The sequence below is a fragment of the Telopea speciosissima genome, chromosome 1, assembly GCF_018873765.1.
Source record: "Telopea speciosissima isolate NSW1024214 ecotype Mountain lineage chromosome 1, Tspe_v1, whole genome shotgun sequence".
NCBI lineage: Eukaryota > Viridiplantae > Streptophyta > Magnoliopsida > Proteales > Proteaceae > Telopea > Telopea speciosissima.
The window spans coordinates 34,014,835-34,034,852 of record NC_057916.1 but is presented as its reverse complement, the minus strand read 5'-3'; the positions used below and the strand labels follow the sequence as shown (position 1 = coordinate 34,034,852).

The 20,018-nt window shown below is 37.5% G+C and overlaps 2 protein-coding genes and 1 long non-coding RNA gene across 3 annotated transcripts in view; 1 reads left to right on the top strand and 2 right to left on the bottom strand.

Annotated features, from left to right (window-relative positions):
- Nucleotides 1-1,090: 1,090 nt before the first annotated feature.
- Nucleotides 1,091-10,970, bottom strand: LOC122648638 (probable aldo-keto reductase 1). The gene is made up of 7 exons (XM_043841854.1): nt 10,807-10,970; nt 3,684-3,851; nt 3,083-3,286; nt 2,758-2,930; nt 2,299-2,395; nt 2,021-2,174; nt 1,091-1,509 (listed from the first exon to the last, which is right to left on the bottom strand). Exons 1-7 carry the CDS (start codon nt 10,864-10,866, stop codon nt 1,313-1,315), a joined length of 1,053 nt encoding a protein of 350 aa, XP_043697789.1. The 5' UTR covers nt 10,867-10,970; the 3' UTR covers nt 1,091-1,312.
- A 3,555-nt stretch (nt 10,971-14,525) lies between these two features.
- LOC122648636 (probable aldo-keto reductase 1) lies at nt 14,526-19,659 on the bottom strand. Its single transcript, XM_043841852.1, has 7 exons — nt 19,516-19,659; nt 17,071-17,238; nt 16,450-16,677; nt 16,143-16,315; nt 15,760-15,856; nt 15,481-15,634; nt 14,526-14,747 (listed from the first exon to the last, which is right to left on the bottom strand). Exons 1-7 carry the CDS (start codon nt 19,576-19,578, stop codon nt 14,551-14,553), a joined length of 1,080 nt encoding a protein of 359 aa, XP_043697787.1. The 5' UTR covers nt 19,579-19,659; the 3' UTR covers nt 14,526-14,550.
- Nucleotides 16,456-20,018, top strand: part of LOC122648641 — a 13,496-nt gene continuing 9,933 nt past the window's right edge. The window contains exons 1-2 of the long non-coding RNA XR_006331108.1: nt 16,456-16,579; nt 19,935-19,938. This is a non-coding gene — a long non-coding RNA (uncharacterized LOC122648641). The remainder of the gene's footprint in view (nt 16,580-19,934; nt 19,939-20,018) is intronic.

The window sequence follows — 20,018 nt, the reverse complement described above, 5'->3', positions numbered from 1 at the left end:
CCCTTACAACCAAACGATGCCCAAGCGGCAAGATGAGAGGGAAGGGTACTTTGATAAAAGAGACAGTAAGGGGCTCTTAAATCTAAATTGGCCATATCCTATCCTATGGAATTGCCCCACGAGTCTTTTATTGTAATAAGGGAAAAGGTTCTCGGAGCCACTCCTAAGGCTCCGTTTGGTTGCAAGGAGAATTAAAGGGAAGGGAAGGGAAAGGAAAATTTTCAAACATAAAAAAGAAACTTTTGTAATCATTACCGCATGTGATTGTATAGTATAAACTACTTAAATTTCTTATTATATCTAATAAAGATACATTTTACATGTAATATTTATTTTACATTTTAACCAAAGGAAAATGGATATAAAGTAAAGTGAAATTTAATAACCAAATATGGAATGATTTGGAGTTAGATATATTGTCACATGGTGTCACATGGGGTAATGATTAAAAAAGTTCTTTCTTTAATTATGAAAATTTCACTTGCAACCAAACGGAGCCTAGGGTGCACTAACACCCTCTCTCAAAAGGACCATTCCAAGGAACACCCAAACTTAAGTGGATATCATCACAATTAAGGTTGGTGATAAGCCGTTCTTCCCAGTTTATCTTATAGAAAATCCCAGCAGAAATTATGGGACTTTACCTTATCCAACTGGCTCTTGCCAATGGGTAGTCCCCGAGGATATGCAAACAAGCTTGTCCCACAGGCATGGCACTCCTCACTAATGTACATTACCCAGGCAATGAGGTTCCATACGGTGGGGACTCTACTGTACTTTAAAAATCATAGGAAAGATCATTTGAAAGAGGTACAGTTAAATGGAAAAGAATTTTCCATTTGTTTTCCACATTATTAGAGAACATCCTTACTGCAACCAAGTAGGCAGACTTAAGAGTTAATTCTCCATTCCTCTCAAAGACTCAGTAAAAAGTAATCCACAAGGGTAGTATCCCATGAACCACAAAGGTGATTAAACTATCAATGGATAATCTTTGTTGTTGCAAGAGGACAACAACAACAACACAGGAAAGATCATATCAAATGCATACCCCAAAACAACATACAATCATCACTCTATTTTTTTACCCAAAAATAAAATCAGCACTCTGTTTTTCAGGTCAAAATTATATTTGTCCCAGTATCATTCTGGAAATAATGACAGATGATTCAGTAGCTCAGACAAATACAACTAAAATTCTCCAAAATGAGTTTTTTTTCTACCATCTTAAATGAATTTATTAACATAAATCAGGTTAAAAACTCACTTAATCTTGTATGGTTCAAGTAACATGGACCAAAAACCATGAAGACTATTTAGTTGAGACCTCGGAAACCATTGGAGGAGTACTTGCAAACTTCCACGTGGATTGCAGCATACTATCATAGGTTCTAGAACCCGCTACCACATTGATAGGTACTGCATCAGAAATCTCTTTCAAATCTTCTTCTGTCAGCTTGACCTTCATTGCGCCAATATTGTCATTAAGGTTTTTAATTTTGGTTGTCCCTGGAGAAATCAACAAGGAGATCAGCAAGACCATTTCCGATACTTACATCACAATCATTTCATACAAAAGAAAGGCATCCTTTTCCAAGTGGGAAGTTTTAGTGCTGGTTTTGGAAACATCAGAATGAACCCTGACATACATGGCTCTACTCTGAAGTCAAGTGACTCGACATCTCAGTTTGGTAATATGACTAGAAAATTTACTTCAAAAATTATTTGAAACAAGTTACGAAAAGAAGAAACTGAAAATTTTAATTAATGAAGCATTCATGCTCACAACGCAGTAATCAAATAAAAATCACCAATTAAAAAGGCTTCCAGATTCCTTCTTTTTTGTTGATAAGGAATAATTTATTGAGAAAGAACAAAAATAGCTAGGGTACAATAAAGGAACGCCAACTACATGGCATCCAACCCAAACCCGAAACCCATAACCACCGATAAAACATCCAACAGTTTTGGAAATATTCTGTAAACCTTCTGTTCAAGAGAAATGATAAAAGTTGCTCACCTGGGATAGGGACCACATCATCGCCTTGATGGAGAATCCATGCTAGTGCTAGTTGAGCAGGGGTGCATCCATGTTTTGAAGCCAAGTTCTCCATCCGTGAGTAAAGGATTTTATTCTTATCAAAGTTTTCTCCTATGAACCGAGGATGTGAAACCTAAACACAGAAGGGTGGCCATCAGCTCAATAAGCTCATCTATCCATGCAGAATGGGTAAATCCCAGTCTATAGCAATTGAAAGCGAAACAGGAAAAGACCTAACCAAGATCCAATTTTCATACCAAGGAACTGCTTGCAGGTAGACTTTCAACAACTGCCTTGCCACCAAAAAAGCCACGACCAAGAGGACTGTAAGGCACAACCCCAATACCAAGTTCCCTGCATGTCAAAATGTAAACAGAAATCAATTGCATATTTTGATGGAAGGCGAGAAAAAGAAAAGGAGGGGGGGGGGGGGGGGAAGGAAGAGAAGTAACTGGACAGTTAAAGTCTGCTGAGTGATGATTCATTGCCAACAAAGATACTTCAAGAATGAAAGAGATGTTTCAGGAATTTAAACTCCAATTGTCTTTGCCTAGAGTAAAGTGGGGTATAAAAATGGAAGTTCAAGTAACAAAAAAAAGGAATATGAAGAAAAAGTATAAGAGAAGCTTAAATAGATTTAGCCTAAAAATTAGAGGAGAAAAACAAAGAAATCTCATGATAGAGGTTCCATGAGAAGGACTGCCATTTTAAAGAACCTGCAAAGTGGAATTATCTCTTCCTCAATGTCGCGTGTCCACAGGGACCATTCCATTTGTACAGCAGTGATAGGATGAACTGCATGTGCCCTCCTAATTGTGTCTGGACTGGCTTCAGATAACCCAATGTATTTTATTTTTCCCTCTTCCACCAATTTCTTAAGTTCCCCCATCTACCTTAGGAAAAAAAATAATCTCTAATTAGCCAGAGAGATCAGTCATCGTCAAACAAGAGGAATTAGGTCAAATTCACCATTTAAGATGAAAGAATTATTTCCCAAACTCAACCTCTTAGAAAACTAAAGCAGGAGAGGGAAATACATACAGTTTCCTCAATAGGTGTTGATCTGTCCACACGATGTTGATAAAAGAGATCAATGTACTCCACACCCAGACGCTTGAGGCTCCCCTCACAACAGGCACGGACATATTCACGAGTACCATTAACTACCAGTCCAGTTGGCTCCATTCTTACAATACCAAATTTTGTTGCTAGCTGGATCTTTTCTCGAGGCAATTGCTTTAATGCCTGCAAAGATTTAAGATCCTTCGCTTAAGAACTCCTCCTTGAACGAGCTACAATGAACAGAACCAGAAACCTAGCAAAGTGCGAGTTATGTTCAAATGAGCCCCACCTGTTCCTACTGCAGTGATTTTCTCATCTACTTTTCACCAAATAGTAATCATAAATGTTTAAACGAAGCTTCATCTGGAATTAGGTAGGCATCTATCCCCCACGAGCCTACCTTATTTAACCCCCCCCCCCAAAAAAAAAGAAGAAGTAAAAGGACCATACACAATTTTGTAGAAAAGATCACACTTGTTCTTATTCATCAATCAATCAGGAAAAGGAAATTACTGGTTTAATAGTCTAGCACAGACGCATAAATAATCAGTTTATCAAGATTATGCATGGATACGTATACCTTTCCAACTAGGACTTCATTAGTAAGGGGTCCATAAACATCGGATGTGTCAAAGAATGTGATTCCATTACTAAAAGCTTCTTTGATGATTGAGATTCCAACATCCTCAGAGACAGGAGCATTGTACATTCCAGTTAGTCCCATGCACCCATACCCCAACTTTGAGACCTGGAGGGTGAAGAGAGAAGAGGAAGAATTAGAAACAAAATATTACTATTGAAGTGGTGTTATAGAAATAAAATATACTATTATTGTATATTCCAATTATGACCGTCTCCAAACTCATCCCTCCCAGGACCTCGCATAGGCGGGACCAGCACTGGGTAATGGCCCTTTTTTATCTTCCTTATTGATACGAACAGAGCATCTCAATCACTCTCCATTCACGTGATGGTACAAGAGAGACCCTAGTTGGAATAATTTAATTTTAATTTAAGTGCATTGTAAATTCTTCCCTGATTCTTATCTCTCTTGTAGTCTGGCCCATCTTGAGGAACCAAAAAAAAACCCTCATTGCCTTCTGTATATACTTTTGACAGAGAACTGAATTGAGATTGCTTACTTCCTGAGATTTTTATCCATTTTACATCAGTTTTTGATCCTCGAATAATAATCCCATTGTGCAACTAGTTGCAAGCTTCTTATATCACTTCTAAACAGGAATGCATGCAAGTTTTGTTTGCATGGAGCATCATCCATGGATGATTCTTTTCTTTACTTTCTTTCTTTTTTTCCTTCCTTTTTTGTTTTTTTTTTTTTTTTTTTGGGTGGGGAGGTAGGGGATGGAGTGCAGCATAATGAGAGCCAAAGGAACCAAAAAAAAGTGAAAAAGGGTTTGTCTAGCTATCTATTATATTACCATGAATCCATGATGCTGCACCTTTTATCTTTTGGAAATGAGGGGTTGAGTCAATACCATACATCAAGAAATCCCACCTATAGTCTTTCTGAACAGTATACCTAGATAAACCTATGGCAAATCAGACTCAGTTCCTCTAAAAATAACCAAGTTAACTCAGTCACACCCTATAATTTTTGTGATGCATTTCTCAGCAATGGGGAAGAAGAACGCTACACCCGTAAGAGGAAGAAAGGGCAGAACCAGGACACTTGAACCACTGCCACACTTACTCTTGTATTCCTCGCTAGCAGAGTACACCTTTTAGATTTTGTCAACCTTATCAGATATAGAAAATAACCACTGCCACACATGCTCAAGTTTTTGCCTTTGATAACAGGATTATTAGTAGATTAGAAACTCCTATAAACTAAAGAACAGAAAGATTTCTTAGATTAGGTATGGTAAGTGGAGTGTATGAAACCATTAAAGGTAATTATAACTTGAAAATATTGTTTGATGAACGAAGAAAGGTTATCTTACCATAAATAGAAACTAATATTAATCCAATTGATTTAATTGAGCATATAGTAGCATTTGAATACTGGTCTAATAATAATAATAATAATTGGCAGACAGGCCAAATTGATGTATCAGAAGAAACCAGATTAGATTGATGGAGTTATTAAGAAAGGCAACTCTGGCTACTAAGACAAGAGGTACATAGTAACGGTTAAACAAGCCAATAAAGATTTCATAGCCCTAGAATGCTTTATTGTCAAACAGACAATCAAGCTGTAAAATATATTCTTACCAATAAAAAGCATAATTTTACTGGAAGAATTAAATGGTATAATGATTTATCCATGTATATTTTCAAGTTCGAACACCTTAAAGGAACTGACAATTTTATTGCAGATTTCTTAGGCAGAAATTACTTTGAAGACCACTAGCCCAGTGGATTCACCAAATAACTACCAGCAGGATCAAAAGAAATTCATAGATAAGGTAGACAGATCGAGTTTCAACTCCACGACCATATAGAGTTGGACCAAACTCCTATGCTACAAAGGCTAGATCAGGCCCTCACAGATCAGATTTATACACCAAGCGGGTTAGACCAAACCCTATGACAACAGAACAGGTACAAACAGAAGCGATGGCTAGACAAGCCCCTGTGACAACAGAACAGGTTCAAACAGAAGCTGATATTAAAGATTTTTATAATCCAGGAATACCAAGTGATATACATGAAGAAATTAAATGGTGCATGGAAATCACACCTCCTAGCCAAGCGAGGTAATTTCTGAAAGCATATGGGTAAGTTAGTAGATAAGATGGCTGAGCAAACAACACATCTTAATTTCCTAAAAGATGTTAGTTTCAAACTTAGTAGACAGGTGGATTGGACAGAAGATTTTACTTATGAAAAAATTTCAGTATTCTTTCAATTATCCGACTTCTTAGCAGAAAGCTTTGAAAATCCAAATTTTGAAAAAAACTAAGAAAAATATGTCTCTTTTAGAAAGCAAACTTGCGTGAGAGGTTCCTGTTGAATTTTAAATCTGGTTTTTGGTTCCTGCCTTGTAACAACATCCTGCAATTCCAGTTTCTCCTCTAGTCAAGTTTTAGAATAGACCTGTTGTAACAACAAATCTAACCTTTGGATTGAGCTTAAACTTTGAAGATACTTTCTCCAATAGAAAGACTCCAATCGACCAGAATTTGGAGGCAAGGTTCCAGGTTTTGAGTTTCGACCCTGGTCAAAACTGAAATTTCCCAGATTTCGATTGAAACCTGAGATTTTTCTGGGCCAAATCGAAACCTAGGTTTCAAGGCCCAGAAAATGGGGTTTTGACCGTTTTATTGTGTGTGCTGCCTATTTTTACCATTTTACAACTATTCCACGAATTAGTTTCACACACACACACAAAAAAGGCCCAAAATGGTATTGTCGTTAGGACCCAAGTTTGCTAGTGTACGTTGAATGCTGTTGTACAGTAGCCCTATTATAAATACTGACTACATATAATTTAACTACTAGAAATGTAAATGCGTAATTAAAACAATCAAAACATATATTAGGTTAGTGAAATACATGTATACAACATTCACCACTCAATACCACAAGGAGTTTCTTGGCAGGACTAATCCACGAGCTGCGTATGACTGAAGATTTAGTTGATGCTCCTCCGAATGCAGCACATATGTATCCTATGACATATTTTGTGCTTAATTGTTCTAATAGTCCATGACAGCCCACCTATAAGCCTCGTCATCAATATACCAGAGGTACCCCAACCAAGGGAATGGCTCACTGATACTGGAACTGGGTGGAGCCGGATGGTTGCGCCGGATACGAGAAGATGTTGTCGACGAAAGATGACCCAGCACCTGACCCACCCCCATACTTAGTGTTAGGGAATGAAGTAGAAGATCCACCATAGCCACCCTCATATTAACTTGAAATCCATCCATCCCATATTAACCCTTTTTTTTTTTCAAAAAATTATTGCAGGAAATCATATTTTTAAACCAGAAAATTCAATAAATAATTTAACAACCTTAAAAATAATACGACTCCGTGAAATTGTAGATCTGGTCATTCTATCAAGCATATAAAAAATTGAAATGAAACTACTATGTCTATGTACTAATTCTTCAAAAAATTAGATTTGGGGAAATACCATTACCTTCAAGCTCCAATCATGTAAATCCAAGCTGTAGAAGGGCTGAATGAGTAGAAGAAACAAAAAAATGGGAAGAAATCAAGTGATTTAGCCAAAAACTCAAGTTTTTGGCAAACTCCCCAGGAGCAGTGTCGAAACCTGTGAATTTTATATATATGGTTTGACCATGTTTTGGTCAAAATCTGTCGAAACAAGGACAAAACTTGGTCCAAACCACTATCGACCCTTGATTTTGTTTCGGTTAGTGTTGAGACCGATAAGTAAGTTTCAACCGAAACTTAAAACCATGATTTGGATTACATAAGACCAGAAAATCTGGAGCATAGTTCAAGAACTCGCCAAGATCTCGGTAATATCTCTCTTTTTGAAATATTACCCCAACTCGGTCGAGATCTCGGTTTGAGATTTCGGTTCGACCGAGATTTGGACCAAACTTACCTTTATAATGTACATATCTCGACCGAGACAGTCGAGATCTCTCTAGAACTCGACTGTCTCGGTGAACTCAACAGAGAAGTGTGCATTTGACCTGATTTTTGAGGATTTTCGATGGTGGTTTATGATAAGAGATATATGTAATATGTTAAGATTGATGTATTGTACACCTTTACATTTGCAATGTTTATTTAAGTTGTTTTATATTAATTGTATGATTTAATTGCTTTCAATTACTAAATTATGTATAGAATAGGGCCTATTAGTACGTCGTCGCCTACCAACCTAGGGTCCAAAGTGAAACTCCTATTTGGACTTTGTTTTTGCAAAATCTTAATAAATGGCCTAAAATAGGCTAAGTACCAAGTTTCAGGCCCAAACTAGGTCTAAAACCCACCGAAACCAGCCTTCGAGTTCAAAAAAAAATTACACCAACTCACCAAGATCTTGGCCCAACTCGGTTTTTTGGCTGGGTGAAACCTGTACCGAAACTGAGTTCTTGAACCTTGATCTGGAGTTATTGCAGTTTCTCTAACTTACTATTTTGTATGTCCTCCTAGTTTCTATTTTTTGTTCACATCTGTTATTCCTGATCCAAGCATTGGATCTTCTTGGGTTTTGAAAGGATGAATCAGCATGCCATAATCAACTGCCGACCAGCTTTGTTCTAAATCAGGAACTTGGATCTTGAGTTATTAATCGTCTCCCTATTGTGTCCTGTTTTACCTAATGGCTTTCACTGTGATTTTGTCCCTGTAGTTTTGTTTCCTATATCTGTTCCAACAGGTTAGTGAAATGCATCATTTTGGCTATCAATTTCTTTGAAGAAAACCCATACAAGGAACCTGTTATAACCTGACTCTTGAGAAAATAGCAAGAGGAAAACCTTGAAGGATTTAAAAGCTTTATGAGATTCAAACAATTCAGCCCTTTGAGTAAATGTATGATTTAAAATCCAGTGTACTTGAAACACTTCTATAAAAGTAGATCAAACATTATGACATTTTGGCTATCAATTTCTTTGAAGAAAACCCATACAAGGAACCTATTATAACCTGAGACTTGAGAAAATAGCAAGAGGAAAACCTTGAAGGATTTAAAAGCTTTATGAGATTCAAACAATTCAGCCCTTTGAGTAAATGTATGATTTAAAATCCAGTGTACTTGAAACACTTCTATAAAAGTAGATCAAACATTATGACATTTTGGCTATCAATTTCTTTGAAGAAAACCCATACAAGGAACCTATTATAACCTGAGACTTGAGAAAATAGCAAGAGGAAAACCTTGAAGGATTTAAAAGCTTTATGAGATTCAAACAATTCAGCCCTTTGAGTAAATGTATGATTTAAAATCCAGTGTACTGGAAACACTTCTATAAAAGTAGATCAAACATTGTGATAGCTTCAAAGTGGATCAAGAACACCAATTGCCACTGTAAGTAACATTATAACACAACAGAGATACAAACAAGAATTACAAGGATGATAATAATCCATTAAATGGCCCCAAAAAAAATTATATACATTCCCGAATAGATTTTTTAAAGCCATGGGCAGAAAAGGGAAAATATAGTAACCCCAGATTATCAACACTTATCCATGTATCTTACAGGACCAGAAAAATGGGAAAGAGGCATTTCCAAGAAATTTATAACATATCTCTACAAATGCGAAAAGGGGACAATGTGCAAGTCATACTATTTTAAAACCAACATGAATTTCTGAAACAGCAATAGGAGATTTTACATCCACATTTGGTAATTGAGGGGGGCGGGGGGGTGGTCTACTCATTCATCTGAGAAAATATACACTGCGTATTGAATTGCCTCTGAAAATAATAGAAACGAGAGAGAGAGAGAGAGACTATTGATCAACAAAGGTAAATCTGAGACCTTAACATCCAGGATATGGCATTATTTCAGAAAAGAAAAGAAATCCAACTACTGTAAAAGGTTGAAAATTATTAAGTTATAACCTGACTCTTGAGAAAATAGCAAGAGGAAAACCTTGAAGGATTTAAAAGCTTTATGAGATTCAAACAATTCAGCCCTTTGAGTAAATGTATGATTTAAAATCCAGTGTACTTGAAACACTTCTATAAAAGTAGATCAAACATTATGACATTTTGGCTATCAATTTCTTTGAAGAAAACCCATACAAGGAACCTATTATAACCTGAGACTTGAGAAAATAGCAAGAGGAAAACCTTGAAGGATTTAAAAGCTTTATGAGATTCAAACAATTCAGCCCTTTGAGTAAATGTATGATTTAAAATCCAGTGTACTTGAAACACTTCTATAAAAGTAGATCAAACATTATGACATTTTGGCTATCAATTTCTTTGAAGAAAACCCATACAAGGAACCTATTATAACCTGAGACTTGAGAAAATAGCAAGAGGAAAACCTTGAAGGATTTAAAAGCTTTATGAGATTCAAACAATTCAGCCCTTTGAGTAAATGTATGATTTAAAATCCAGTGTACTGGAAACACTTCTATAAAAGTAGATCAAGCATTGTGATAGCTTCAAAGTGGATCAAGAACACCAATTGCCACTGTAAGTAACATTATAACACAACAGAGATACAAACAAGAATTACAAGGATGATAATAATCCATTAAATGGCCCCAAAAAAAATTATATACATTCACGAATAGATTTTTTAAAGCCATGGGCAGAAAAGGGAAAATATAGTAACCCCAGATTATCAACACTTATCCATGTATCTTACAGGACCAGAAAAATGGGAAAGAGGCATTTCCAAGAAATTTATAACATATCTCTACAAATGCGAAAAGGGGACAATATGCAAGTCATACTATTTTAAAACCAACATGAATTTCTGAAACAGCAATAGGAGATTTTACATCCACATTTGGTAATTGAGGGGGGCGGGGGGATGGTCTACTCATTCATCTGAGAAAATATACACTGCGTATTGAATTGCCTCTGAAAATAATAGAAACGAGAGAGAGAGAGAGACTATTGATCAACAAAGGTAAATCTGAGACCTTAACATCCAGGATATGGCATTATTTCAGAAAAGAAAAGAAATCCAACTACTGTAAAAGGTTGAAAATTATTAACCAAAAGAAGAAATTTACAACTAATTTGGAAATTTTGGAAGATTAGGCACTCAAGTGAAGAAGGGCTTTACCTCAAATCCTTGAGTTCCTAGATTCACCTTTGGAATTTGAACTATCTGCTCTTCCGCCATTTTCTACTGTTTGTCTAAATACTTACACTTTTCCTTTTCAGTGCCGAATATGATAGGAAATCGGAGATTGAGAGTGCACTACTGAACTCTTAACGCTACAAAGAAGCTGAAGATGAAGAAGAAGCAGAATAAACTCAGAATAAAGTAGAAGGTAGAAGGTACGTAGCTGGGTAGGTAAGGTTCGGACTGGCGTGTCGCTTTCCTAACAAGCTCCCCAGGTCCCCCACCTACATGTCCTATGAACCACGACGGCTTCGGTAAAGGAACTGGTATCGGTCGCCGGCGAAACCAATACTTATACGGATCAACTGTATCGGTTGGTATAGGTCCAATACTGAATCAAAACACTGGTTTCTCTTCTCCATTGAAAACCCACATTCGTACCAAATCTGCCATCTGTATCGGTTCAATATTGAATCAAAACACTGTTTTTTTCCATTAAAAAACCCATATTCGTACCAAATCGGCCGATATGTAACGGTCAGGTGGTCGATACTGACATTGATACGATTTCTTAAATCCATTTTGCAAGTGACTTTTTTCTTCTTGCCTGAGAGGTTTGGGCGAATTATTGCATGGGTTGGGCTTGGGCATCATTTAGTTTCTTTCCCTGGCTAGTATTCGCAAATTAAAAAATTGGGAATTAGATTGATGAATCAGCCAATTCGGATCGAAACCGTCCATGGCCGAACCCGATTCCAGCCGTTTAATGCAGTCAATTCATGTCAAGAAATCCTAGTTCACTAAGTTTTTTTCAAATATGAGGGTTGATTTTAGGGTTTTTTAGACCGATTCCAATTGCAAACCGATTGAATCTCCAATTCTGTGTTTTAAAATATTGTTCATATCTAACTTTGTATATGATGTTGTCCATGACATCACCTAATCTCTTCTTTTATCACTTAAATGATGGGTTGTAACTAATAGTGTGTTGATTTTCAATTTAATAAGGCATCGCTATACGCTAGAATCGTGCTTTGTAGTTTGTTTGAAGAGTCAATCCCAATTGAAACACAGACACCTAAATACAGCGTGGGGGAGAAATATATACATTGTGAGCCATGGTAATGACTGATATGGACAACTAAAATTGATATGTAACCAATACTAGGTGACTTTCTATCTCTCCAATAGTTAGAATAATAAAATAAAGGGAGTGGGATCGCTGCAAGGTTGTGTGGCCTTGCACCAAAGCAAGGGGCCAATGAGAGCGTGCACATAGGGCATCCAACATATATGGATTTTTCATTTCACAAGGGTCAGGGCAGTCATTTCGCCTTTTCTACATTTGGCCTTATGTAGTGACACACAGCCTGACAGCCTTTTTTCCCTTAAACTTTTGTGACATGGTAGAATTAATTGTTGATTTGCCATAGAAAATCTTCTATATTTTTAAATAGTGAAGGAAAAATCCCCCCCCCCCCCCACAATGGTAGAGGGGCTGATTTGATCGCAGGTCTCCACTAAACACTCGAAGACTGTGTTGGTTCTTTCACTAGTGCAAAAGGGAGGATATGGATGTTAGGAAAAGAATATTTGACATTGATTCTTAATAGGAAACCCAAGGGTAATTTTAGAATGGGTTCATGTTCTCTGCCACAGCAGACGCACTAGACACATGGGTCTACCACTCAGGTGGCAAGGGTGATCATTGTAGGGATGTAATGATAACAAATCGAATCCGAATTCGCATCCGTATTTGTTTAGGGGTCCGTATATCCGGAATACTCCGATTAAAATCGTCCAAAAAATCCGAATACTTAATAATAAAAATTAAGTAAATAATGATTTTTAGGGTTTTGAAGATTAAACAAGTTCTAGAATATGATGAAAAGAGAATCATGATCTAAGAGATAATGAGAGAGAATTGTATCCGCTAGGGGAGGAAGGTCCGGGTTACACAAGGCAGATATGTAAACGGATGGTCGAAAATTCAATCCATCCGCATCCGAATCCGCTTAGAGGTATCCGTATTCGCCAGGGAATATCCGCCCGATCACATCCGATCCGTATCCGATCCGAATCCGATCCGTTTACATCCCTCATCATTGTGCCCACCCCTATGTGTTTGGATGCAATTTGCGCCCCAGCACAGAAAATATTCTCTCTTTTCGAATTTATCAAAACCCACTGTGGAAGGATTAAACAATATATATATAGATACATTGCAAAACCATGACAGATATAATAGTGTCCAACACAGAGAAACCGCGGCCTCCCTCTTCCTGAAAATCATGCTCTCTATCCCCTTTTTCGTGACACGGAAAGCTGCACGAGGGGCGGCGTGATGCGTTCAATTGAATAAGTTTCTCGCGCCTTACATATTGAGCGTTGGATCTGACGAATCCAATCACACAAATTACAATGCGCCCAGGCCAATCAATTAGAGTCTATGATAGGCGTTTCGTACACCTGTGTTACACCTGATTTTGGTAAGAAACAGAGTTCTTGTCTCCGTGAAATATGTTATACAAGGGGATCTCCACATGACCAATCCACACTCTCGTGATGGAATCTTACTATTCTTATTTATTTCTGTGAGGCGTTGATGTATTACCCACTATACATCCACCAATCGTGATGCCAACACCCAAATCTTTCGCATCGGGCATCCCATAGCCTTACACGCATTCATCTCTCCCATCAATTTGGTATCAGATTCTTTGGATCCGGATCAGATGGCTACAAACATTCTAGAACCGATTGGGTTTTAAAAAAAATGTCTCAGACATATCATCTTCCCAAGAGCTTCGTTTTTTTTTTGTTTTTTTGAAGAGCTTCGTTTTTCAGATCCTCTTCAAGGCATTTTACAGAACAATTGGCGGGCATCTTGTGCCTTAGCCAATTTTTGAACGAAAGTGTGCCTTGAGCCTTAGCTAAGGGATGGCATGGATCAATATGAGCAGCCCGCACGCGGGGCTTCTGCGGGCATGCCGTCCAGCGTGCAAAGGCCCATGCCCCTTGCCTGCTGCTCCCTTGGCTTGGCACTTGGCTGTGAGCTGGCCATAAGGCCATAGGGTTGTGGCCCTTTGGCGAGTTGTGTGGCCAGATAGCCGTGGGGCCTTGGTCCTGCTGCCCTTGCCACGACATGCATGCCATCCAATTCACCATGCATGCATCACATGCCAACTATGCACTAATGCATCATTGTTACATGATTCATACATCCATGTATACATATTACCTCATAACTCTTGCATTTCATACATCTATCATGCCTGTCATATGCATTTACATGCGCACATCATCATTTAACATGCATCCATGCATACATTCATCATGCATCTCATACATTCATGACATTATCATACATGCTACCACACATCATGTCACCATGCATATAAATTAATCAATGACATCATTCCACATGCATGTATGCATCTTCATCATACTGAAACATGCTGAATACATCCAACCACATACTATAACTTGCTGTACTCATCACCTGACATTCATATACATGTCCAACACATCCCAAACATATCACATACATGCCTAAAACAGTAAACATCGAAAACATTCCCAGCACAACTCTGACATATCATACACATCCTAGACCATGACAACACTGGTCAATCACTTCAAACACCGATGTTGCCAACAATGACAACACACTCTTACATTGCCAAATAATGCCGTAATTCTAACATATAGTTCAAGTAATATGGACCAAAAACGTGAAGACTATATTGTTGAGACCTCAGAATGTTTTGGGGGTGTATTTGCAATCCTCCACGTGGGCTGCAGAAAATTATCATAGTTTCTAGAACCCGCTACCACATTGATAGGTACTGCTTCAGAAATCTCTTTCAAATCTTCTTCCGTCAGCTTCACCTTCAATGCGCCAATATTATCTTCAAGGTTTTTAATTTTAGTTGTCCCTGAAGAAGTTCAACAAGGAGATCAGCAAGACCATTTCAGATACATCACAATCATTTCATGCAAATGAACAGAGTCAAACATAACTTTAAAAATTTTATTTTGATTTGGGGTTGAGAAACTACAAACTAACAAGAGTGACAAAAGAAAGGCATCCTTTTCCAAGCATAAAGTTTTAATGCTGATTTTGGAAACATCAGAATGAACCCTAACATACATGGTTCTACTTTGAAGTTAAGTGAAACCATATCTCAGTGGTTGTATTATGACTAGAAAATTTACTTTGGAAATTTATTTGAAAGTGGCGAGCCATGGCACAACAGTTAAGTTACTATTGCAACCTGTTGGTTCCGGGTTCAAAACTTCGAAACAACCTCTCTTGCGAAGTAGGGGGTAAGATTGTGTACATTTGCCCCTTCCAGACCCTGCAGTAGTGGGAGCCTTGTGCACTAGGATGCCCTCTTTTTTTTTTTTTTTTTTTTTTTTTTTTTTATGCTCTCATAGCAGTGATCTAATAAAAATCATCAACAAAATTAAAAATTCTAGATTCCTTCTTTTTGTTCATAAGGAAATAATTTATTGAGAAAGAACAAAAATATCTAGGGTTCAAGAAAGGAACACAAACTACATGACATCCAACCCAAACCTGAAACCCACTACACAGATAAAGTACCCAACAGTTTTGGAACCATTCTGTAAGCCTTCAGTTCTAGAGAAATGATAAAAGTGACTCACCTGGGATAGGGACCACATCATCGCCTTGATGGAGAATCCATGCTAGTGCTAGTTGAGCAGGGGTGCATCCATACTTTGCTGCCAAGTTCTCCATCCGTGCGTAAAGGATTTTGTTCTTATCAAAGTTTTCTCCTATGAACCGAGGATGAAAGACCTAAACACAGAAGAGTGGACATCACCTCAATTAGCTCATCTATCCATGCAGAATGGGTAATCCCAGCCTATAGCAATTGGAAGAGAAACAGGAAAAGACCTTAAACCAAGATCCTATTTTCATACCAAGTAACTGTTTGCAGGTAGACTTTCAACAACTGCCTTGCCACCAAAAAAGCCACGACCAAGAGGACTGTAAGGCACAACCCCAATACCAAGTTCCCTGCATGCCGATATTTACAAGGACATCACTTGCATATTCTAATGAAAGGTGGGTGGGAGAGAGAGAGAAAGAGAAGTAACTGGACAGTTTAAATCTGCTGAGTGAAGATTCAGTACCAACACAGATACAAAATTTAAAAAGATCTCTCAGGAATTTAAAATCCAATTGGCCTTGCCTAAAGTAAATTGGGATATAAAAATGGAAGTTGAAGTAACAAAAATGGAATTTGAAAAAAATAAAAAGTGTAAATATAGGTTCCATGAGAAGGATTGCCATTTTGAAGAACCTGCAAAGTGGGATTATCTCTTCCTCAATATCGCGTGTCCACAGGGACCATTCCATTTGTACAGCAGTGATAGGATGAACTGCATGTGCCCTCCTAATTGTGTCTGGACTGGCTTCAGATAACCCAATGTATTTTATTTTTCCCTCTTCCACCAACTTCTTAAGTTCCCCCATCTACATTTGGAAAAAAATAATCTCTAATCAGCCATAGAGATCAGTAATCGTTAAACATGAGGAATTTGGTCAAATCCAACATTTAAGATGAAAGAAATATTCTCCAAACTAAAGCAGGAGAGTCAAGGACTTACAGTTTCCTCAATAGGTGTTGATGTGTCCACCCGATGTTGATAATAGAGATCAATATACTCCACACCCAGACGCTTCAGGCTCCCCTCACAACAGGCACGGACGTATTCAGGAGTACCATTAACTACCACTGTAGTTGTACCATTAACTACCACTGCAGTTGTCTCTGTTCTTACAATACCAAATTTTGTTGCTAGCTGGATCTTTTCTCGAGGCAATTGCTTCAATGCCTGCAAAGATAAAAGATCCTTCGCGTGAGAACTGAAAGAACCCATTCCTGAACCAGCTACTATGAATAGAACCAGAAACATAGCAAAGTGTGAGTTATGTTCAAACGAGGCCCTTCTGTTCCTACTGAAGTTATTTTCTCAGCTACTTTTCACCAAATAGTTGAATCATAAGTGTTTAAAAGAGTATTCATCTGGAATTAGAATGGGGGTTATTACTTATATCCATAGCCTGTAGGCATCTCATCGTAATCTGAGCCTACCTCATTTATAAACCAAAAAATGTAAAAGGACTGCACACAATTTTATAGATAGGAAATGGCAATTACTGGTTTAAGAGTCTGGCACAGAAGCATAAATATTCAGTTTATCAAGATCATGCATGGATTTGTATACCTTTCCAACCAGGACTTCATTAGCATGAACTCCATAGACATCAGCTGTGTCAAAGAATGTGATTCCTTTACTAAAAGCTTCTTTGATAATTGAGATTCCAACATCCTCAGAGACAGGAGCATTGTAAATTCCAGTTAGTCCCATGCACCCAAACCCCAACTTTGAGACCTGGAGAGTGAAGAGAGAATAGGAAGTTAGAAACAAAATGTTAATATTGAAGTAGTTTTATGGAAACAAAATGTACATTTGTACATTCCAATTAGTACTGTCTCCAATCTCACCCCTCCCAGTCCCAGGACCTTGCATAGGCGGGACCAGCACTGGGTAATGGCTCTGTTTTTCACCTTCTTTCTTGATACGAACAGAGCATCTCAGTCTCTCCAGTCACATGATGGTACCAGAGAGATTCTTGTTGGAATAATTTAATATTACTTTAAGTTCATTGTAAATTTTCCCTGATCTTATCTCTCTTGTACCCTTGCCCATCATCTAGAACCACAAAAAAAAAAAAAAAAATCTTTCTTTGCCTTTTGTAGATACTCTTGAATAGAGAACTAAGTTGAGATTGCTTACTTCTTGAGATTTCATCCATTTTACATCAGTTTTTGCTCTCCTCGAATAATAATCCCATTGTTAAATTACTTTCAAGCTTCTTATATCACTTTCTACCAAAGTAAGCAGGAATGCATCAAAGTTTTGCTTTCAGTTTGCATGGAGTTTCATAGTTTGTATTGAGAAGACTATCAGTAAAAAGCATTAAAATTCTTCAATGGAACAACAGAATAACCAATGGATGTTTCTTTTCTTTACTGTCTTCTTTTATTTTTCCTTCTTTTTGTTTGTGGGGGGATGGAGGTTGGGGGTGGGGGTAGGGAATGGAGTACAGCATTGAATGAGGGGCAAAGGAACAACAACAAAAAAAAAAAAAGGTAAAAAATCAAAAAAAGGGTTTGTCTACCTATCTATCATATTATCATGATGCTACACCTTTTACCTTTTGGAAATGAAGGGTTGGGTCAATACCATACATCAAGAAATCCCGCGAATAGTCGTGCTTAAGAGTATATACCTAGATAAAGCTATGGCCGATCAGACTGAGTTCCACTAAAAATAACCAAGTTACTCAGTCACACTTAACTGTTTGTCACACCTTATAATTTTTGGCTATCAATTTCTTTGGAGAAAATAACCTGACTTTTAAGAAAAATCATGAGGAAAACCTTAGAGAATTTAAAAGCAAAAATATATTCAAACAATTCAGCCCTTTGGGTAAATGTATGACATAAAATATAGTGGACTGGAAACATTTCTATAAGAAGTAGATCAATCATTGGGATGGCTTCAAAGTGGATCAAGAACATGAAATTCTTGCAAGTAACATTATAACACAATACAGATACAGAGAAACAAGGATGAAAGTAATCCATTACATAGCTAAAAGGGAATTCTATAAATTCACGAATAGACTTTTTAAAGCCATGGGCAGAAAAGGAAAAATATAGTAGTCACACCCTAGATTATCAACAGATACCCATGTCTCTTACGGGACCAGAAAAATGGGAAAGTGGCATTTTCAAGTTATTTAGAACATTTTTTTTATAGGTAAGTTATTTAGACACATCTCTACAAATGTAAATAAGGGGACAATTTGCAATTCATACTAAATCACAAATTGAATTTGATTCAAAGAACTAGTAGAGGTAGCTTGAAAAAGCAGAAAAACAGAATATACAAGTTCATTATATTAGTGATCTTTCCAAACTAAAAGCACTCTTTCACTATCTTCAACAATGACTAAGCTTACAGTGACTCTACATACTGATCAAAACTTCGACTGATCAACTTCTTTGCCAGAACATGATGTATGTATTAATATTCCTTTATTTTAACCTCAAGGGTGCTTCGGTGGTAAGTGAGATTGTTAGGTACTTGATACACCAAAAACTCTAGAGCTAATGGAACGCGTTAAATCAAGTCCTTTAACTTATCCCACATAACAGAGATTCTCTTATCATATCCAGCAGTACACTTTACATCCATAATTGAGTTATTGATGAAAATGGTCTGGTTCTTTATCCATTTTTTCAACAGTAATGTGATTGGAGGATTGAATACTAACATGAATCTCTGAAACAGCAGTAGGAGATTTTATATCTACAATTGGGAGGGGAGGGGAGGGGTGGGGGGGGGGGGGATAAAAAGGCCTACTCTTTCATCAGAGAAAATACACAAAGATGCCTATTGAATTGCCTCTGAAAATAATAGAAACAAGAGAGAGGGAGAGGCTATTGATCAACTACGGTAAGTCTAAGACCTTAACGTCCAGGACATGAAATCATTTCAGAAAAGAAAAGAAAACTCCGGCAAAAGGATGAGAATTATAAAAACCAAAAGAAGAAATTTACAACAACTTGGAAACTCTGGAAAAGTGAAGGAAGGCTTTACCTCAAATCCTTGAGTTCCTAGAATCACCTTTGGGATTTGAACGATGATCTGCTCTTCTGCCATTTTCTACTGTTTGTCTAAATATTTTCAGTTTACCTTTCCTTTTCAGTACCCGAATATGAAAGTGATCAGAGACTGAGAGTGAATTGATGCACTCTTAACGCTATTTATAAGAAGCTGAAGATGAAGAAGAATAAACTCGAGAGTAAATAAAGTAGAAGGTAGGGAAGTAAGTACGAACCAGTGACCACACCTTGCAAGGTCCATTACCTCTTGCCCAAGAAGTTGGACTTTGACGCCAACGTCGTTGGACTCTGTATGACGTATTGTATGACGTATTTGTATCGGAAATTTGTCTAATTTGTTTGAGAATTCTTTTTGGGAAATGGATGATCAAGCCAAGCCGCGGATCCGCTCAGCCATGTCTCTCTTTCATCCCTTCTTAAGTGACATCCTTTCCCACCCCCATCCCGTGCTCCCCATTGGTGCATGCTGGTAGCTTG

Bases quoted from the DNA above. Each gene is read 5' to 3' on its own strand.
- LOC122648638 (XM_043841854.1), bottom strand. From the start codon at position 10,866: ATGGCGGAAGAGCAGATAGTTCAAATTCCAAAGGTGAATCTAGGAACT. The intron at 3,287-3,683 runs GTATACGTATCC...AAATCTTTGCAG, and splicing joins ATGAAGTCCTAGTTGGAAAG to GCATTAAAGCAATTGCCTCG. The intron at 1,510-2,020 runs GTGAGCAACTTT...TGATTTCTCCAG, and splicing joins TGATGTGGTCCCTATCCCAG to GGACAACCAAAATTAAAAAC.
- LOC122648636 (XM_043841852.1), bottom strand. From the start codon at position 19,578: ATGGCAGAAGAGCAGATCATCGTTCAAATCCCAAAGGTGATTCTAGGA. The intron at 16,678-17,070 runs GTATACAAATCC...TTATCTTTGCAG, and splicing joins ATGAAGTCCTGGTTGGAAAG to GCATTGAAGCAATTGCCTCG. The intron at 14,748-15,480 runs GTGAGTCACTTT...GAACTTCTTCAG, and splicing joins TGATGTGGTCCCTATCCCAG to GGACAACTAAAATTAAAAAC.